Here is a 16252-nt window from a genome sequence, read left to right on the forward strand (position 1 = left end):
ATACCTTTTCCTAAAGACAAACTTGGATGCTCCAGCAGCATAACAGAAACGTGCAGCTATCAAAAATGTACAGTATCTTTCAATAACTGCAATATTCTTCCAACCTGTCTTCATATTACTGTATATAGTCCCCACTCTCTAACACAGTAAAACTAAAAATGCTATGAAGAGGAAAAATTCCTGAACTCCACTGCTCCCTCAAACTGCGAGATTTCTTTTGCCTTGAGGGAGCTGGGGGAGAAGACTTTAATCTCTGTGGCAAACAATGGAACCTTCAGATAAATTATTCTTACCCTGGCAAACTCCATTGGTTTAGGAAGGAGGCACATAACCATGACATCAAACCGGACATCACAAACTGTCTTCAACCACTTGGTAACAAATTGGGGTTTGAGCTTTTCAACCAGGCTACCAACTTCATCGTCCATCATGTAAGCTGTAGAGTGAAACCACTGAAATACCATGCTAACCAGCCTTGCTAAACTCTCTGTGGGTGTATTCTCACTGGGGGTGCAAAGGCTCACCTGGAAGACAGAAACACAAATCTAGTTTCATTTCTAGACTTAAAGGTGGCAAACTGTTTGTCTACTATATTTTGCTTATTCCCAGAAATACAAGGATGCAGGTTACACGGAAGAAAAATGAGCTGATCAGCTTTAAGTAGAGTTTGGCACAGGACAACTGACAAAACATTTCCAAACCAGAAAATAACAATAAGAGGGAAAAAAAAAAAAAAAAAAAAAACAAAAAACACCAACAAGCACTGAATTTTTTGTTTCTTAGTTTCAACACTGAAAATATCCATACAGAATGCTTTGACAAACTGAAACATTTTGTTTTGAATTTTAAAATTACTTTTCATTTCAAAAGGTAATGTAATGCCCAGTAAAATACATGACACATACACACACATACATAAAACGTACAAGATAAAAAGACAAACCAAATGAAGAGTTTCAAAAAGTCTGAAAGAAGATGTCTACTTAACATCGTAAGTGATGTTTGCTTTGCAAAAAAAGTCTCATTTTGGGTTTTTGTCCTCAGTTGGTGTGGGAATATGAGTTTTAAATCCTCAAAAAAATCTCACTTAATAATTAATATTATTCTCCCTTTCTCCAAACTCTCTTTCTAAAACAATGTCTGCACTATAAAACTGTCCCAAATCTGAGACCCCAGTTCACAGACCAGGCACACTGCTAAGCCTGTAATCACCCACTATATGAGCTCTTGGTATCTTCTGGTGACAGGAGACAAAGTTTCAAGTCAGGTTGCTGCACTGAATCCAAAGAATGGAAAATAGCAGATGACGGGAGATTTAGGAAGCTGCTTCAAGCACTTATCAGCTGTTTGTTGCCATTTCTTAGTAAAAGCTGTACTCTCAGTACTTGGCAACCTGTAACCAGTGACAGCTGCCTTGTAGTAAGTGAACAAAGGAGAAATATTCATGTCTTTTCTGGGGAAACAACTGACAGCACTGCTTCCCAGGGAAGACCAGAACCCATCTTACAAGTGCTTTCCCTCCATGTTTTTTCTTGGGATGAGGCAGCTAACGACACCCTTGCCAATTCAAAGCACAGTCTTCATTGTTTCTACTTCACTGCAGGTTAAGGCATTTGCTTCCTGGTGTCTGTCTCAGTTGAGTGTTAACTCAAAGGCAGTATCAACTGGCAGCCTTCTTAACAGCAACTCTTGAGCTCTGTCCAGTTTCTAGATGAACAGTATTCATTTTATGAAATAAAACAGCAACCCAGTATTTCTCACAATCTGTGCTGTCATCCCTGCCAATACTCACTACAGAGAGATCAAGAGATTTTATAAGAATAGAATGAAGTCAGTGAGCTCCCCCTGATGAGGCATGTACAGTGTAACAAAACCTGTTCTGTTCTCGCTTTAGTTCTACTTCTGGAAACGCAGGCCTTCGGTCTTTACAAAGTATCATTTGAAACAGAATAGATCAATATGACACAATAAAAAAAAAGAAAATAACAAGAGGCTTTAAGTCTAAAACAACATTAAACAACAAAACCCACAAGGTATCAGCAGAACACAGAGTCTGCTCCTGTAGTCACTTGAAACAGCAGAGCAGCTTTGTTTGCATTATGGGATTCTAGACCTGCCACCCTGCTGTCCCTATCTCTGTTTAGATGATGGATAAGGGGTCCTACTATTCCCCACTTGTCACTGGGTAACCATGTAGGAGAGAGCCTGGGAGCTCAAGATGAATTGCAAAGAGCCTGAGAAGGGAAATTCTCCTTAAGAATTGCAGAATCCAATTTCTGAGGATGTGTCAGGCTCATGAATTAGACAGAAGCAGCTTTGCTATCTTGTAGTAATCCCTACTAGCTACTGTGAGGGGTAGAACCAGCAGGGCTTCACACTGTTAGCCCACACAGGGTGAATTAGCTGGAGTACAGTGACAGAGACCAATTCAGCTAGACCAATCTAAAGGCAGGAGGGAAAAGCAGCCCACCAAGACTTCTCCAGCCTCTTCAGAGGTAAGACAGAAAGCTCAGCTTCCAGAGAGTGATGCTGAAATATGGGAGGTGAAAGGTAGATATTCTAGGGGTTGCCTTTTAAGCTTAAAATAATGGCGCTCAGCAGATGGCACTTGCGATGATGGCACATAGAAAGTCAATAAAACAACTAAAAGGGCGAGTAATTGTTATACACTCTATACAGGACTTAGAAGGCAGTGAGCAGCTCCACCCAAACTAGTCCTGAAATCTCCAAGTCTGACAGACTCACAGAACTCCTTCTTTTTGCCTACAAATCAGGAAAGTATCCAACCAAATCTAAGAAGTGGGGAAAAGAAGAGATTACACTGAGGCTTCAGAAAGAAAAAGAGAGGGAAGCGGGAACAGTGAGAGATGAGAGCAAGAATTTCTTACCAAGAACCAGATTCCAAACTGGCTCAGGAGACGTTGGTCATGCTTATCATCATCTTTATTATCAAAGTCTGTGTTGTCCAGGGAGTGATGGGAAGAGGAGAGGCCCATCTGTCTCCTGCGGTTGAGCTCATACTCCCTCTGCTCAGCATGAAACTCTGCTTCCTTCAGCAAGCTATAAAATAAGCTTGTGGTCAGCGAATACAGCTGGACACAGGTATCTCAACAATAATAACTACAGCATAAGGCATCTGATGTCATCATTTTCCTGAGAACAGTAATAAAATAACATCAAATTCTAGGATTCAAGGCTGACTTCTTCCAGGACAACACTCACAGCTGATCACTACTCTGCTAACGTAGCAGGAGTTCAGCACCCCTGCTCTGAACCTACCCTGGTGAAACTATAGACTTGCACAAGATTTGCAGGCATGAAATTATATTGATGCCTCATAAACTGCCATATTACCTGATCACAGCTTCCACAGTACAAACAAGTTCCTCTGCCCCACACTCCCGGGTATTGATGGGGGGTGGTGAGGTCTGATAAAGATGGGTTTCTGCAGCTGCCCCAACTTCACTGCTGTGATGATTGGAATGGCATCTTTTGCAATAGCGCACTGGCCTGTTGCCATGGCGGCCACAGCAGCCGGCTGAGAAGCATGTGACAACAGCTCTTCTGACATGTGAACTACAGTTCTGGGGAGAGGAAGAAAAAAAAAAAAAAAAAAAAAAAGAAGCTTTTATCAGGCCACAAGTATCAGGAAGTGGAGCTGAAAACAGGAATGAGAGTCAGTACTGGGGAACTGGCTCAAGTGTCAGTCATTTCCAAAATCACTATATATAAGGACAACTGTGTGCAAACTCCTGATGCCAAGTGTCACTGAACTTCCAGAAAGATGAGCTCAGGCTTAAACACGGGGCCTGGACTTAAATGTCATGGTTGCTCTTCTTTTGGAGCAGGCCAAACCAACATTTAAGTCATCAACCTCAACTTTCTGGCTTGGAGCAATCTCTGAAGTTTACAGTAGTTCTCTTAACCCCTGCTTATACTTCAGGATGTCTTTTTATGTTACGTCTAGGAACAGGCAGATCCTTAGGAATGTAATCACGAGTGCCACATCAGTTTATGTTGTGTAAGGGTCTGCCTTATCATAGGTAACCATCCAAGCCTCCAAAATATGCACTACCTTTATTTTTGCCACCTGGTAATCTGGCCCAACATAAAAGCCTTCTTTACTACATAAAACGTAGAGTATGTTATACACCATATTCCTCATTATTAGAATGTTATTAAATTCCACTACCTGGTATGTATTGCAAGCAGATTCTTTTTGTCAGCCATCTTTTCAGAGCCAAGGACTGAAGACTTTCAGTCCATATATTTTTAAAAACATACAATTTACAGTAGGATTTTTGTCCAATTTTGGATTAATCCAGGACTTCACAGAGGTGAGAATATATTAACACTTAGACTTAAAATTAATTAATTAAAATTAATCTCTTGCTCTGTCCTCTTCATAAGCAGAGTTATAGAATAAAAACTGAGCTCGTTGCATAATTGAATTGCTTTACTAATTGCCTCTTCAATAAAAGCCTACAATTCAATTCAAACATCAGCAGTTTTAACAAAAAGAAACCTTGCTGATGAATCATTCCCGTCCACCAACAAATGCATTCATGGATAAACTGTGAAAATTTGGAATGGTACAAAAAAAAGAAGGCACCACATAGTAATGGAATGACACTACACACAACATCAAATCATGCCCCATCACACAAATGACAATCTTACCTTCTTCTGACATATAGCAGAAATTTCAGCTGTAAGGGGAAGGCATACAAAACATCAACACAGAATGACGATCCTTCTGTTTTACTATGGCAGCCATGGGAAAATGGACTTGCTGCAAGGAAGCCTCTGAGGCTAAGCTTGTGTTTCCAGACACTATTGAAACCCCTAAGCCTGTTGGACCACGTGAGGTAAGACACCGTATGCTTCAACCTACTGGCTATTTCTACACTGAAATGAAAGAACAGCCTTGGTGCATTGCGTGGTGTGCTCTGCATCCCATCCACCTTCCACTGATGCTCGTTCCTCACAGGCAGCCTTGTAACAGCAGTACACTTGTAGGCACACCAGCGTGGCATGCTGCAGGAGACGTGGCTCAGATGTGCCTACGCTGCCTGGGAAAGCTCGCAGGATGAAAGATTAGTGAATATGGATGAAAAATGTAGAAGCAGCCATTATGTCTGTGGCCCATATCTCCATAGCGAAACGTTTGCAGATTCAACCTGTAAGCAGTAGCTATTTGGTCTGTTGCCCTGGCAACATCTGATTCTGTACATATAGGTGGCTGAGTAAAAGGAAGTATACTTCCCTCAAGTAAATAAAACATTCTTAATCCGGATTAGATTTTAACTAAAAGGAGACAGCAAAAAAAAAATCTCCACTGCCTAAGAATTCTCAGTCTGCCGAACAAAGACAAAGTGTATTTGTTCTGTCCTTGAAAGGGTTATTTTAGAGAATATGTGACTGTCCTTGTAAACCCAGGAAATTCTCATCAGTCTGTCAACAACCTTTGTTTGCATTCTGATAGATAATAGAATATCAGGATCTCCCACTGGCCAAAGAACAATGACTGAATCAATGACTGGATCACTGAAAAATATTTTATGTCCTTTTCTGATATCTTTTACAGCCTTCCGTTCACAGAATAGATTTTCAGAACCTTGAAGAGCTTTCGAATCAGACACAGGTTTCCAGAAGAACTAGCCCCTTTTCTTCACCCCAACTGTGGATGTGTCAAGACTTGACTATTTATTCAACTGCGCCTGTTTCCTCACACATAAAAAGTTGCATGCTATTTCAGATAGAGAATTAGTCAATTCTTCATAGTACTTTAAAGACATTAAGCAGTATTAAGTACAAGCTACTTTAATGTTCTAAAAACTTCCATTAGCATAGAATGCAGCATTTCAATTAATACATTATGCAGAAATATCGGTAAGCATAGGGTTGTTCAATTAGGACTAGTTTGTACCTACCCTTTAAATACCTCTTACCTTGTGGCAGAAGAACATCAATCAACCATTCGCTGTGATCCCTAAAAAAATTGTGTATCTAATTAGCTTTCCATTTTTTTATTTATATATGCATTTATTTTTGCACAGAGGAAATTTATCTAAATTCATGTGGTAGGACTGACATTATTCTGAAGCTGCTTTTTTACAAATGTAGTTTTATAAATTCCAGGCTGCTTTACATTGCCGCTCTTTGTTGTGCCTGTCTTACTGTAAATTGCCACTTTGCTGATGTCAGTCCACCATGTTCAGAGCTTTCAAAAAATTACTTTTAAGGCATAAATTTATCAAATTAAAATAGTGTGTGCTCTGAAAGTCTGAGGGCTAATAAATGATAGCAAAGAATAACAGACAAACATAGAAAAAAAACATGTATTGGTACTATTTTCTCTGAGCCTCCTTAGAAGCTATGCTTCTACCAAATTCCATTACTTCTTCCTGTGGCTTTAAATACATTTAAAAACCTTAGGTGAGATGTAATTGCTTTTCCTACAGCTGTTGTGATATAAAGATGTCTTAAACTGGGGACAAAAAAAAAAAAAAAACACTCATGTAGCTTCTGAACTACCTGTAACCTTGTCCATTTGAACTAACGATCGGAACTCCCCATAAGTATTAGTAGATCTTGTGAAGTAATGCAAACCAAATTAGCAGTTTTAAAAACAAAAATATATAATTAAAAAAAAAAAAAAAAAGCAGAGAGGTTAATTCATCTCAGGTTATATTTCTTCCAGTTACTGGACAAGCCTGGACCAGTTCTTTACTCTGCTACTTCACAGTATACCCTAGAGAATAATCTGAAATACACATTACAGAAAAGTAATGAAGTCTCTGTGAAACAGCTTTCACGGTAATGTCCTGCTTTTAATGACAACTAAAGAATGAGGAGAAAAAAAGGTTTCATAAGTAAAAGCTTGTACATTAATGAGGTTCCCTATCATAGTCAATGCATCCCACAGTATCTATTCAGAGTTACTAACTTTAAAACTCACTACTGTTCAAACTAGATGCAAATGCTGATTATATGGAGTAAATTTCTGTAATCCTTATTCATACTGAGTGACAGAGCGCTCCATATATTTCAACAGAATTATTTATATAAACTATATGCTAATCATACTGAAATAAAGCATAACTCCAGAGTTCTGAACTCTGGAGTCTGACTATACTAGATCATTTTCCAGTTCTTAGTTTACCTACCCGGCAATTCTCTGACTGCATTCTTCACAAAGATATAGGGGAGGTGGCTTATCACCCAAAGTCACAGACAAAGATGGGTCAATGCACATCTGAAACACAGAGAAGAAATAATTAACTCATCTACTCATTGAAGTTCACCAAGAAAGTTCAACACAGTAATGCTAGGACATACAATATAACACAGCTTTGGTATGTGTTGAGAGCATTTCATATTCTGAAAGATGGTGCTCAGCACCTGGCAGTGCAAGATCTCAAATTACTTCTAACAAAGAAATGCATGTAACTGAAAATGAGAGCCTATGGGAAGAGAACAGGACATATTTCAATATCAGTATTATCACTCTCTGAAAGACAAGTATATTTTGTGCTACAAGCTCACATTGCATAGTCACGACAGACTTACTTTTTTTTTTTTCCTCCAAAGAGACAGTCACTTAGAGGATCCATTGCTTAGGTAATGTCTAGTTTTTTCTCTCTCAGCAACACCTCTTCCAGCAAAATCTGATTTTCAGTCATCATAGTTGTTAACTATAATGACTGATTCCAGTGACAGAATGAAGACCCACGGTTCCCTTGGCAGCATAGGTCCAAAAATCTGTCTTGCATTAGCTTTTATCCTTCCACATTAGCCAGTTACAGAAAACTGTTACAGTAAACAGCCAGCTACATACACATTTGTTTGTGTTCTGTACTATATAAGGAAAAAATGAAGTTGTATGCATACACAATATCTTAACCACTTAAATCAAAATGTTTCTTACTCCATTCAAGTGAGTGATCTTATTTATAAAGACAAACGCCTCTCTGAATATTTTTTCATTTTTGTTAACCAAATTTACATTCATCTATCCAAGAGATAACAGACTGCATTTTTCTGAGTGATGACTGACCAAGAATGGTTCTGTCAAAGTTAAGCTAAGAGATCGTTCAAAAATATTCAGGTATTTCTCTGCAAAGCTTAGAACTCTAAATTGCATTGATATTTTGCTCTACTTGGCTATTACTCTGAATTTAGCGATCACTACAACGTCAAGTAACAACTGCCAGCTTTTTTTTCCTATGAAAAGGGATCATGGAGAATGATTGGAGTGGGTAGGAAAGTGGTCCCTTGCAGGAGTTGAGAGATACAGGGCATACTGGTGACACCTAAGTATCACAGCCTGTGGAAATGGCTCACTGAAGAACTTTTTGACTAATGTAATTATGTTAGTATATGAACTGATGCCAGGAAAATTGTTTGTAGCTACATATTTAACCAGATACAAAACTAATTAATTTGTACACCTAACTGTAGTATGCTCTGGACTTGGGATGTCATTCTTGCCTCTGCCATCAAACTGCATTATGATCCCGGTCAAGCAATTTTACTTTTTGTTACCCTGTATGTAAACAGGAAAGATATCATTTACCTCCTTCAAAGAGGGCTGTAGTAAACGTAAGTAAAGCTTTGCTGCTATTTGCTTTAGGACACATTCCAAGCAAAGAATCACAATCAGAGTAGGTGCATCAATCAACGTACTAAGGTAAACATGCGCGTATGTAACTGACATCATGTTTCCTGTATATAGTAATATTTGTGCACATATTTACACCCATATGTGTGTACAGGAAAATATTTACATGGATTAGCCAGGAGCCAGCTTAGAATTCTATAAATGGCTCTGCAACCATCATGTTTAATATCAAGACTTGGCCCACTGTAGTTGGAGGAAATATCCCATCCTGCTTTAGGCAGCCAAAACACATATTCACAAAGTTCTGGCCCCTTTGGTCTCAACAGGTCTTACTGTTCCCTTAGCTCCTGCCCTTGGTCACCTGCACACAACCAGAGCTTATGGTTGGCGTCAAAGTGCAACCTCCCATCCCCCTGACTGTTGGGTTTGACCCCTGAAGAAATAGCAGTACCTTCACAGCTGGTTTGTTAATCGCATTATGGCATTCAATGTGCTGGCAATGAATAGGATTCCAGGCTGCAAAACCAAAACACCGCTGATTAATAAATGGAGAAAATACATTTACATTCTTTGTGTATAGCAGTATCAATTGAGAACAAGATCCTCTTGGACTAAGTACTATACAAACATGAGAGAAGACCTAGCCATTCCTCAGGAAGCCTGATAATTACAATAAATGACCTAGAATATACATGCCTACTGTCTTGTTTGGGATATAATTATGAAATGAATCATGAACTCAGTGAAGAAATGGAAAAAGTAAGACACAGAAATCCCCACTGTAGACCCTTCCTGATCTCACCAATGCCTTGAATGAATTCATTATCTTTCCACTTCAGGAGCAGGATGGCAGGAGTAGCTGGCCAAATTCAGCAACATTCCCAAGCAAAAAGAAAAAAATAGTCCAGCCACAGAAGAAGCCTTAATGACAAGATGTGAACAACAAGGGTATGTTGAAGTGGCATCACTTGGATGTTATAGAGATTGCCCCCAGATCAAAACACCATGCAACAGCAAATAATATTCATGCCATTCTGGGATACATTAACAGAAAATTCACATATAGGAAAACGATTCCAGTCTACCTAATGCTACTAATGGTTCAGATGGAATACCATGCTTAGTTTACAGACTTGCTTGCATGAAAGAAGCGATATAAAGCAGTAGAAAAAGAATGATTTATTAAGAAGTCAGAAAAATCTATCAACCCTTCAAGGGAAGGCTTTAGAACAGATCAGACAAACATGTACCAGGAACACTCAGTATGTACTTAAGTTGGTCTAGGGGTCTTCTAAGGTCTCTTCCAAGCCTTCATTTTTTTAATTAAAATGCCACATTCTGGTCCAGAAATTTTAAAAATGAAAAAAAAACATAACCTGTTTCAAATAATCTCTGTCACATGGGATGAGACAGACAAACGGGAAAAGCAAGTCGTGAATTACTGCTGGACAGCCCCCACCACATAAGCACAATCCCATCAGCATCACTGGGGAGTTTGGTGGACAGAGAAATTTGTACCATCTGCCTACTCAGCTCCGGATGCATTGCTGACTTTCTCATTTTCACCCTACAGTCAACCTTGAGAACTTATCCATTACACTGACATCACCTGACTTCCCCCCCACCAGGTAACAGCCAGATAAGGAGTCTTGGCAACAGCAGCAGTGATAGCAGCTGGCACAACAAAAGCAACCAAAGCAATAATTAAATGGAACATAAGCCAGAACCCTTGTGAGGCCAAGGCGGCAGTCTCACAGACCACTTGGAAAGCTGTATTTTTATCTTCTCCTGTTCTGGTTTAGTTAGTATTGGGAGTAACACAATATATTTACTAGCCACAATCACAAGTTTTATTTTTCCTGACATCTTTTGAAAATACAGAGAAATGGATATTGTACGTACTTATGAAAGTACCAACTTATAGAACAAAAGATTTCAAAATACTTTATAGAACTGTAAACATGTGACATTAACACATTTCTAATCATTTCCTTTATATTTATTTTGGCTTATACAAAATCAGCTCCACTGACCTGTGTACTGTAGTCCTCTGTACTCACTGATTGCTCCAGGGGGTTTTAAATTTGGCCAATAGTGAAATAACATTTGTACTGCTGGAGGTTTAACTTGAGATGGTCCATAGGCTATCACATATAGCAAATCCTAAGGAAAGATACGTAAAACACATTTATTTTCCAAGATAACAAAGCACAATTCAGTACATATTACTTGTCTTCACAGAGATACCTGAGCACACAAAACACATACATTTTGTGGCCTACCAAACATCCTTTGCATGCTTTTACAAGTAGATTAGATGACTAATTTCAATAAAATGTTCACAATCGGCTTCTGAGTTTGATCAGAGCATCCAACAGCTACCACCCACCCCACACAGTATACTAACGCATAGCAAATGAAGGCTCTGTCTAGCCATGGAGCAAAGAGGTGTGATACAGATAAAGAAATGGATCCAGATCAGATTAAGAATAAGACAATGCTCACAAATAGTCCTCATAAAAGTTCAGTGCCACATGAACTGAGAAGATCAGTGGTTATTAAAATTTCTGTTAATTGGAGCCACAACCACATAGGATTTAGGAAATAGAGCTCTGTTCTACAAAACATGGAGCTGCTTCTGCAAACTTAAAAAAAAAAAAAAAAAAAAATCAGAGAGAACTCCCTCTCCATAACCCAGAAGGAGAACTGGACAAAAGATCATTTATAACTTCTTGGCACACAACCAATTCAATTTTCAAGCCATGTGGTTTTCATTACTATTCAAATACAGTCATTTCCACAAAGTATATATGATCATAAACTTACTTTCCATACTTCTTGCTTATATTTCATGAGGCATTCCAATAATTGGCAGTGATACACTGAGAGAGAAAAGACAGTATAGACATAATACTGAAATTAAAACTCAAGTTACAGAAGTGAAATAATTAGCTGTTTGGCCTTGCTTCGTCTGTCCAAAACTCTAAACCTCCTTTAATTACTTTTTATTTTAAAAGGTTTGCTGAAGAATCATTGCCCTGAGAGTCATCACAAGAGATGAGAAATTAAATATTATTAAATTGTTTCTATCAAGGAATGCAGTAAGATAGTATTAGGAGCGTATAGCTTTTTACACAGCAACAGAGATCTGTTTCAAACACATCTAGTTTAAGAATACCTGCTAATTCACTTAATCTTTGTCCCTCTGGCACAATGTAAAGCTGTAAATGAGTATATTGTCATTCATCTTGAGGCAGCAACAGAAGTCACATATAGCAATACATTATTCCCATATATATCAACCGCTAGAGGGGCGACTGTGCATCAAACAAACGTGAGAGCCAAATTAACTACTTTACATGTTTGTCTTCCCAAAATACACAGGGCAAAATTTTCCTCAGATGGCTTGAAACATGGAATTCACAAACAAAACCAAAACGTTTCATCAAAGAGAGACCTGACTTGTGTGAGTAGCTTTTAAAAATGGTGTGTTCACCATTGTGAACTGCATTAGCATGATATGACACTTCTCATGCAGATACTGCAGTGGTGGGGTTCCTCTCCCCACACAACATCACTCATCTACATAAAGTGGGAGAGAGTTGACTATTGTGCAGTGTAACAGCTCCCTCAGGTTAAATTTTGTTTCAATTTGGTTACAATATCCCACTGATTTAACTGGCACTGTGCCACAGTGAGAAAGAATGGCCTTGTGCTTAGATACATCTAATTACATTTAAACTCATTACAGTTCTGTTGAGTCTGCAGCCAGCATTACCTGTCTTCTTTAAAAAACAGTATCAGCTGTGAACTGATATACCATAGTATAAGACAAACTGTTCCTACGAATTTCTATAGTCAAAGTTAGTTGTGATTTCTCTGACGTTATATATCAACACTATTTTCTGGTGTCAAGCAAGAGTAGATCAGTCTCCAACCCTGGGCCCAATCCTATTTCTTCACCACAATGAGATCTCTTATCTACACAATGATTACTTCAAGCATGATGCTAAGAAATTCCAGTTTTGACTAAAACCACTTATTTTTCATCCTGTGTTGAATGGTGAGACAGATTTTTCCCATCATCTGATCTTTTCTGATTGCATTTGACTCATAGTTCTAGAGAGAATGATACCATGTTGCATGTTTACACATACCCGGGTTTGATGTGTACTGCATTGCAATCATTAGCATTGATGATGCAGACAGATTGACATGTGCTGGAACACCTTCTCTTTTTGAGGATCCCACTTAAAGAAAGGAAAAAAAAAGAAAACATTTTCTATTGTGTAACAAGAAAAGTTAGGCAAGAACAGCACATAACTGATGGCAACTGATGCAAATAAAATACCTAAGGTACCATATCATTAAAAAAAAAAAAAAAAAAAACACCAAAAAAATAAAACCCAAAAGCCACTAAAAAACCTAGAAACATTCTGTATTGGAGGGGTGAAACCCCTTTTCTGCTGGAAAAGAAAGATGACTAAGAATATGATACTGATTCACAGAGTGCACACCTGGTTTTCCAGATCAGTAAGATTTAATCCTCAGAGCTGCATTAACCAAAGACAGTGATCCTCTCAGGCACCCTCCTTCAGATCCCACAGACTGGTCAAAACAGTGTCACTTGAATAGTCAAGTGCACCTAGGGCTTGGATTGTAGGAAAGGTAAAGAGGAATTGGAGGGTAAAGAAACAAGAAAACAAACGGAACGCCTGCTGTTGGGGTACACTGATGAAGGGTTGGGGCTGGCTGGTGGCAGCTGCTGGCTGTTGGTGCACGGCACAGATTACTTTTCAGGGAGCACATGGTATGAGTTCAAGTTATTAGCTACATACCAGAAAAATTAGTCCCCCTTGTTATGTTAACCGTACTAAGATAATGATAAACAGTAGCACTGAAGTAGAGCTAAGCTGCTGTAACTTTGACCTCGTGCATAAAGTGGCTAGAGTTCCTTCTGGTCTCCTACAAAGTGGTTACTATTAAATGGTATACTTGGAAAAACCCTGCAGAGTGTAGGTGTTTATTTGCTGAACTATAACATGGCAATATGGCTTTGAAGGCAACCTCCTACACAGAGATGTGGCTTGTATCTTCCCCATCCACACTCACAGCACTTTCCCAAGCCTCGCTGCCAGGACCCAAATACCAAGCATTTGGGATACAAGCACAGAACTGTAGCTACCAGTTCAGGGCGATGCTTTCATCGCTCCAATCTGGCTCTCCCACTGCTTACACAGTCTCTTGCATCCTCCCCTTCGGCTTGATTCACAGCTGAACACTTGGGGAAGGAAAGGTTCTGCACTCGCATTGTAAAGGGGCATATAATTCCCAGTGGGGAAAGACTAGGACACTAATTAAAAGAGCACGCGACTGGAAAAGAAGGAGGGAAGGGAAAATGGAGTATCTCTCTATCTGGTACTTCTCCACACGACCCAACATTATTATGGCTATCTTCATGGCACTTCATTCATTCATTCTTTTTTGTATCTCACCCCACACATAAGATCCCCCAAATTATTACAGCAAGGTCTACTTGTACCGATTTAAATTGCAACATACTCAGCAGCTCTAACCTGGCAATTAAAATGTGGCCATCAGCAGAAAAGTGGGACACGATACTAGAAGCCAAATTTAAAGAGCAGCAGACTGGTTTCATACAGAGATCTAACCAAAACAGCTTGAGGAAAAAGGCAGCGTGACAAAGGTTGCTCCCTTGCTCTACATGGATGCAATCTCTGCCAAGGGCAGTTGGGGAATAGTAGGTATTTAAGTAAACCAAGGATTTAGCTCAATCAGTTACTTTGGAGAACAGTTTTAGGGATCTGAAGATAGACAGGAGAGGATAAGTCACTTACAACAGCTGTTCTTTAACAGGTAACAGTAACAGAAGAAAAAGGAGTTTAATGCAATATTCTGTTCTTAACCCAAAGAGGACCTATTGCACATATGTATAAAATATATGCTTCTTTCCATGTTCTAACAGCATCTTCTACATGCTTAAATGACATCAGTGTTGATCTCTGTACAAAGTTGTTCATGTTTTCCCATAAAGGTCTGGAATACAGATAAGGAGGAGGCATTCTCACAGAATCACAGGATGTTAGAAAGGACCTCTGGAGATCATCTTATCCAACCCCCCTGCTCAACAAAAGGCCAACTCAAGCAGGTACTCATGACCTTCTCCAGCTGTGTTTTGAGCATCTGCTAGGAAGCAGAACCTGCAACCTCTCTGCCAAACTGTTCCAGTGTTTGATCATCCACACAGTAAAAGGCTTGTTGGTTAAAACTGACTTTTAATGTTGGTCCTAACACTTCAATCAGCAGAACATGGTTAAATTTCTCACTGCTACTAAAATCCCATCAAGCTTTTTATCAGGTACACAAACAAGCATTCAGAACACACCTCAGGATTCACATTCTGCAGGGATTATGAAATTATGTAAATCACATGACACCCTCAGCACAGAAAGAAAAAGAGAGAGATAAAAAGCCAGGCACTGCCAGACTCAGTCTTAACACTTATGGACAGGAGACATTATAGGTGCAGCTACTTAGCACAGAACTTAAAGAGAAAATGCCGAGAAGAGAGAGAGTGGGAGAAAAATCAGAAATTCATCACAACATCATTAGATTAAGAAGAGTCATTCTTGTACATCCAGATTTAGACCAGGTGCAATAGCAACATGTGGAATTTTTGCACCTATTGTTTCAGGATCAGTTTTTCCACTGATTATTCAAAACTCCCACTGCTGGCACTGAAGGTTCTACAAGTCTGAAGAGAGTATCTGCCTTAAAGAAGCTAAACTTCATCCTTTAAATTAAGGAAGAATTCACACAGTAACAGAGCATAACAAATAAATCAAAGTTGTATAATTATTTCCCTTTGAAAAATAGTAACATGGAATTATTTTACCTATATACATACAGTAGATTGATGTCCCATTACAATTCTACATCAGATCAAACTTTGACTCCTACAGTCCGATACTATTATAGCAGTGCACCATGTTTTCTAAGACATAATAATACTAGAATGAGTTCTACTTACATATAGCCATAGGCAGAAAAGATGTGCTGAGATACTCTATAATATCCTTGTGCAGAAATGGAGGAAAGGTAGCTAGTGTTGAAATCATTGTATAGGGTAAAGTACTCAAAATATCATCATTGAGAAAAGGAAGTAAGCATGTAGTAGTGTAAAAAATTGATTGCCCAAGATCTGTTGAATAAAATGAAATAAATACAGAATGATTACAAGGGAAAAACAATTATGATCATGTACTTTTTAGTTTACAAAACTATTAAAAAAATACATTTAAATTCAAGTTTTTCCCTCAAAGTAATTTGGGAAGTTAATCACTATAGACAAGAGACTTCACCCATTGTTTTTAAGCCCCTCCTAAAACAGAGGGAAACGGCTGTTCAGCAGTACTCAGAAGAGTTTGGTGGGAATATGAATACTACAGCCAGTAAAATCATCGATTAAAAATAATGTTGGATTTTAATCATACAGTGATTATCATACAATGGTCTGCATTTAAGCAGAGATGTTATTAGAATCAGAATTTGATATGCACTTTGGTATTGAAAGGCTTGCTTTTGCACAAAGCATTCTAGTCTTTATCA

The 16252-nt window shown here is 38.7% G+C and overlaps 1 protein-coding gene across 3 annotated transcripts in view; it reads right to left on the reverse strand.

Moving 5' to 3' along the window:
• Nucleotides 1-16252, reverse strand: part of UNC79 (unc-79 homolog, NALCN channel complex subunit) — a gene marked incomplete at both ends in the record, with an annotated part of 113553 nt that overhangs the window by 82453 nt on the left and 14848 nt on the right. For 2 of the 3 annotated variants that reach the window (XM_082484735.1, XM_082484734.1), the window contains 11 exons: nt 294-524; nt 2889-3060; nt 3355-3584; nt 4681-4709; nt 5952-5992; nt 7170-7258; nt 9075-9139; nt 10657-10786; nt 11450-11505; nt 12781-12873; nt 15675-15845. In XM_082484735.1, coding sequence (XP_082340861.1) covers nt 294-524; nt 2889-3060; nt 3355-3584; nt 4681-4709; nt 5952-5992; nt 7170-7258; nt 9075-9139; nt 10657-10786; nt 11450-11505; nt 12781-12873; nt 15675-15845 — 1307 coding nt within the window. Of the gene's footprint in view, nt 1-293; nt 525-2888; nt 3061-3354; nt 3585-4680; nt 4710-5951; nt 5993-7169; nt 7259-9074; nt 9140-10656; nt 10787-11449; nt 11506-12780; nt 12874-15674; nt 15846-16252 lie in introns of those variants that run through there. The other variant, XM_082484736.1, reaches the window with a different exon arrangement.

This window comes from Vanellus vanellus (genome assembly GCF_965231255.1).
Source record: "Vanellus vanellus genome assembly, chromosome: 6".
NCBI lineage: Eukaryota > Metazoa > Chordata > Aves > Charadriiformes > Charadriidae > Vanellus > Vanellus vanellus.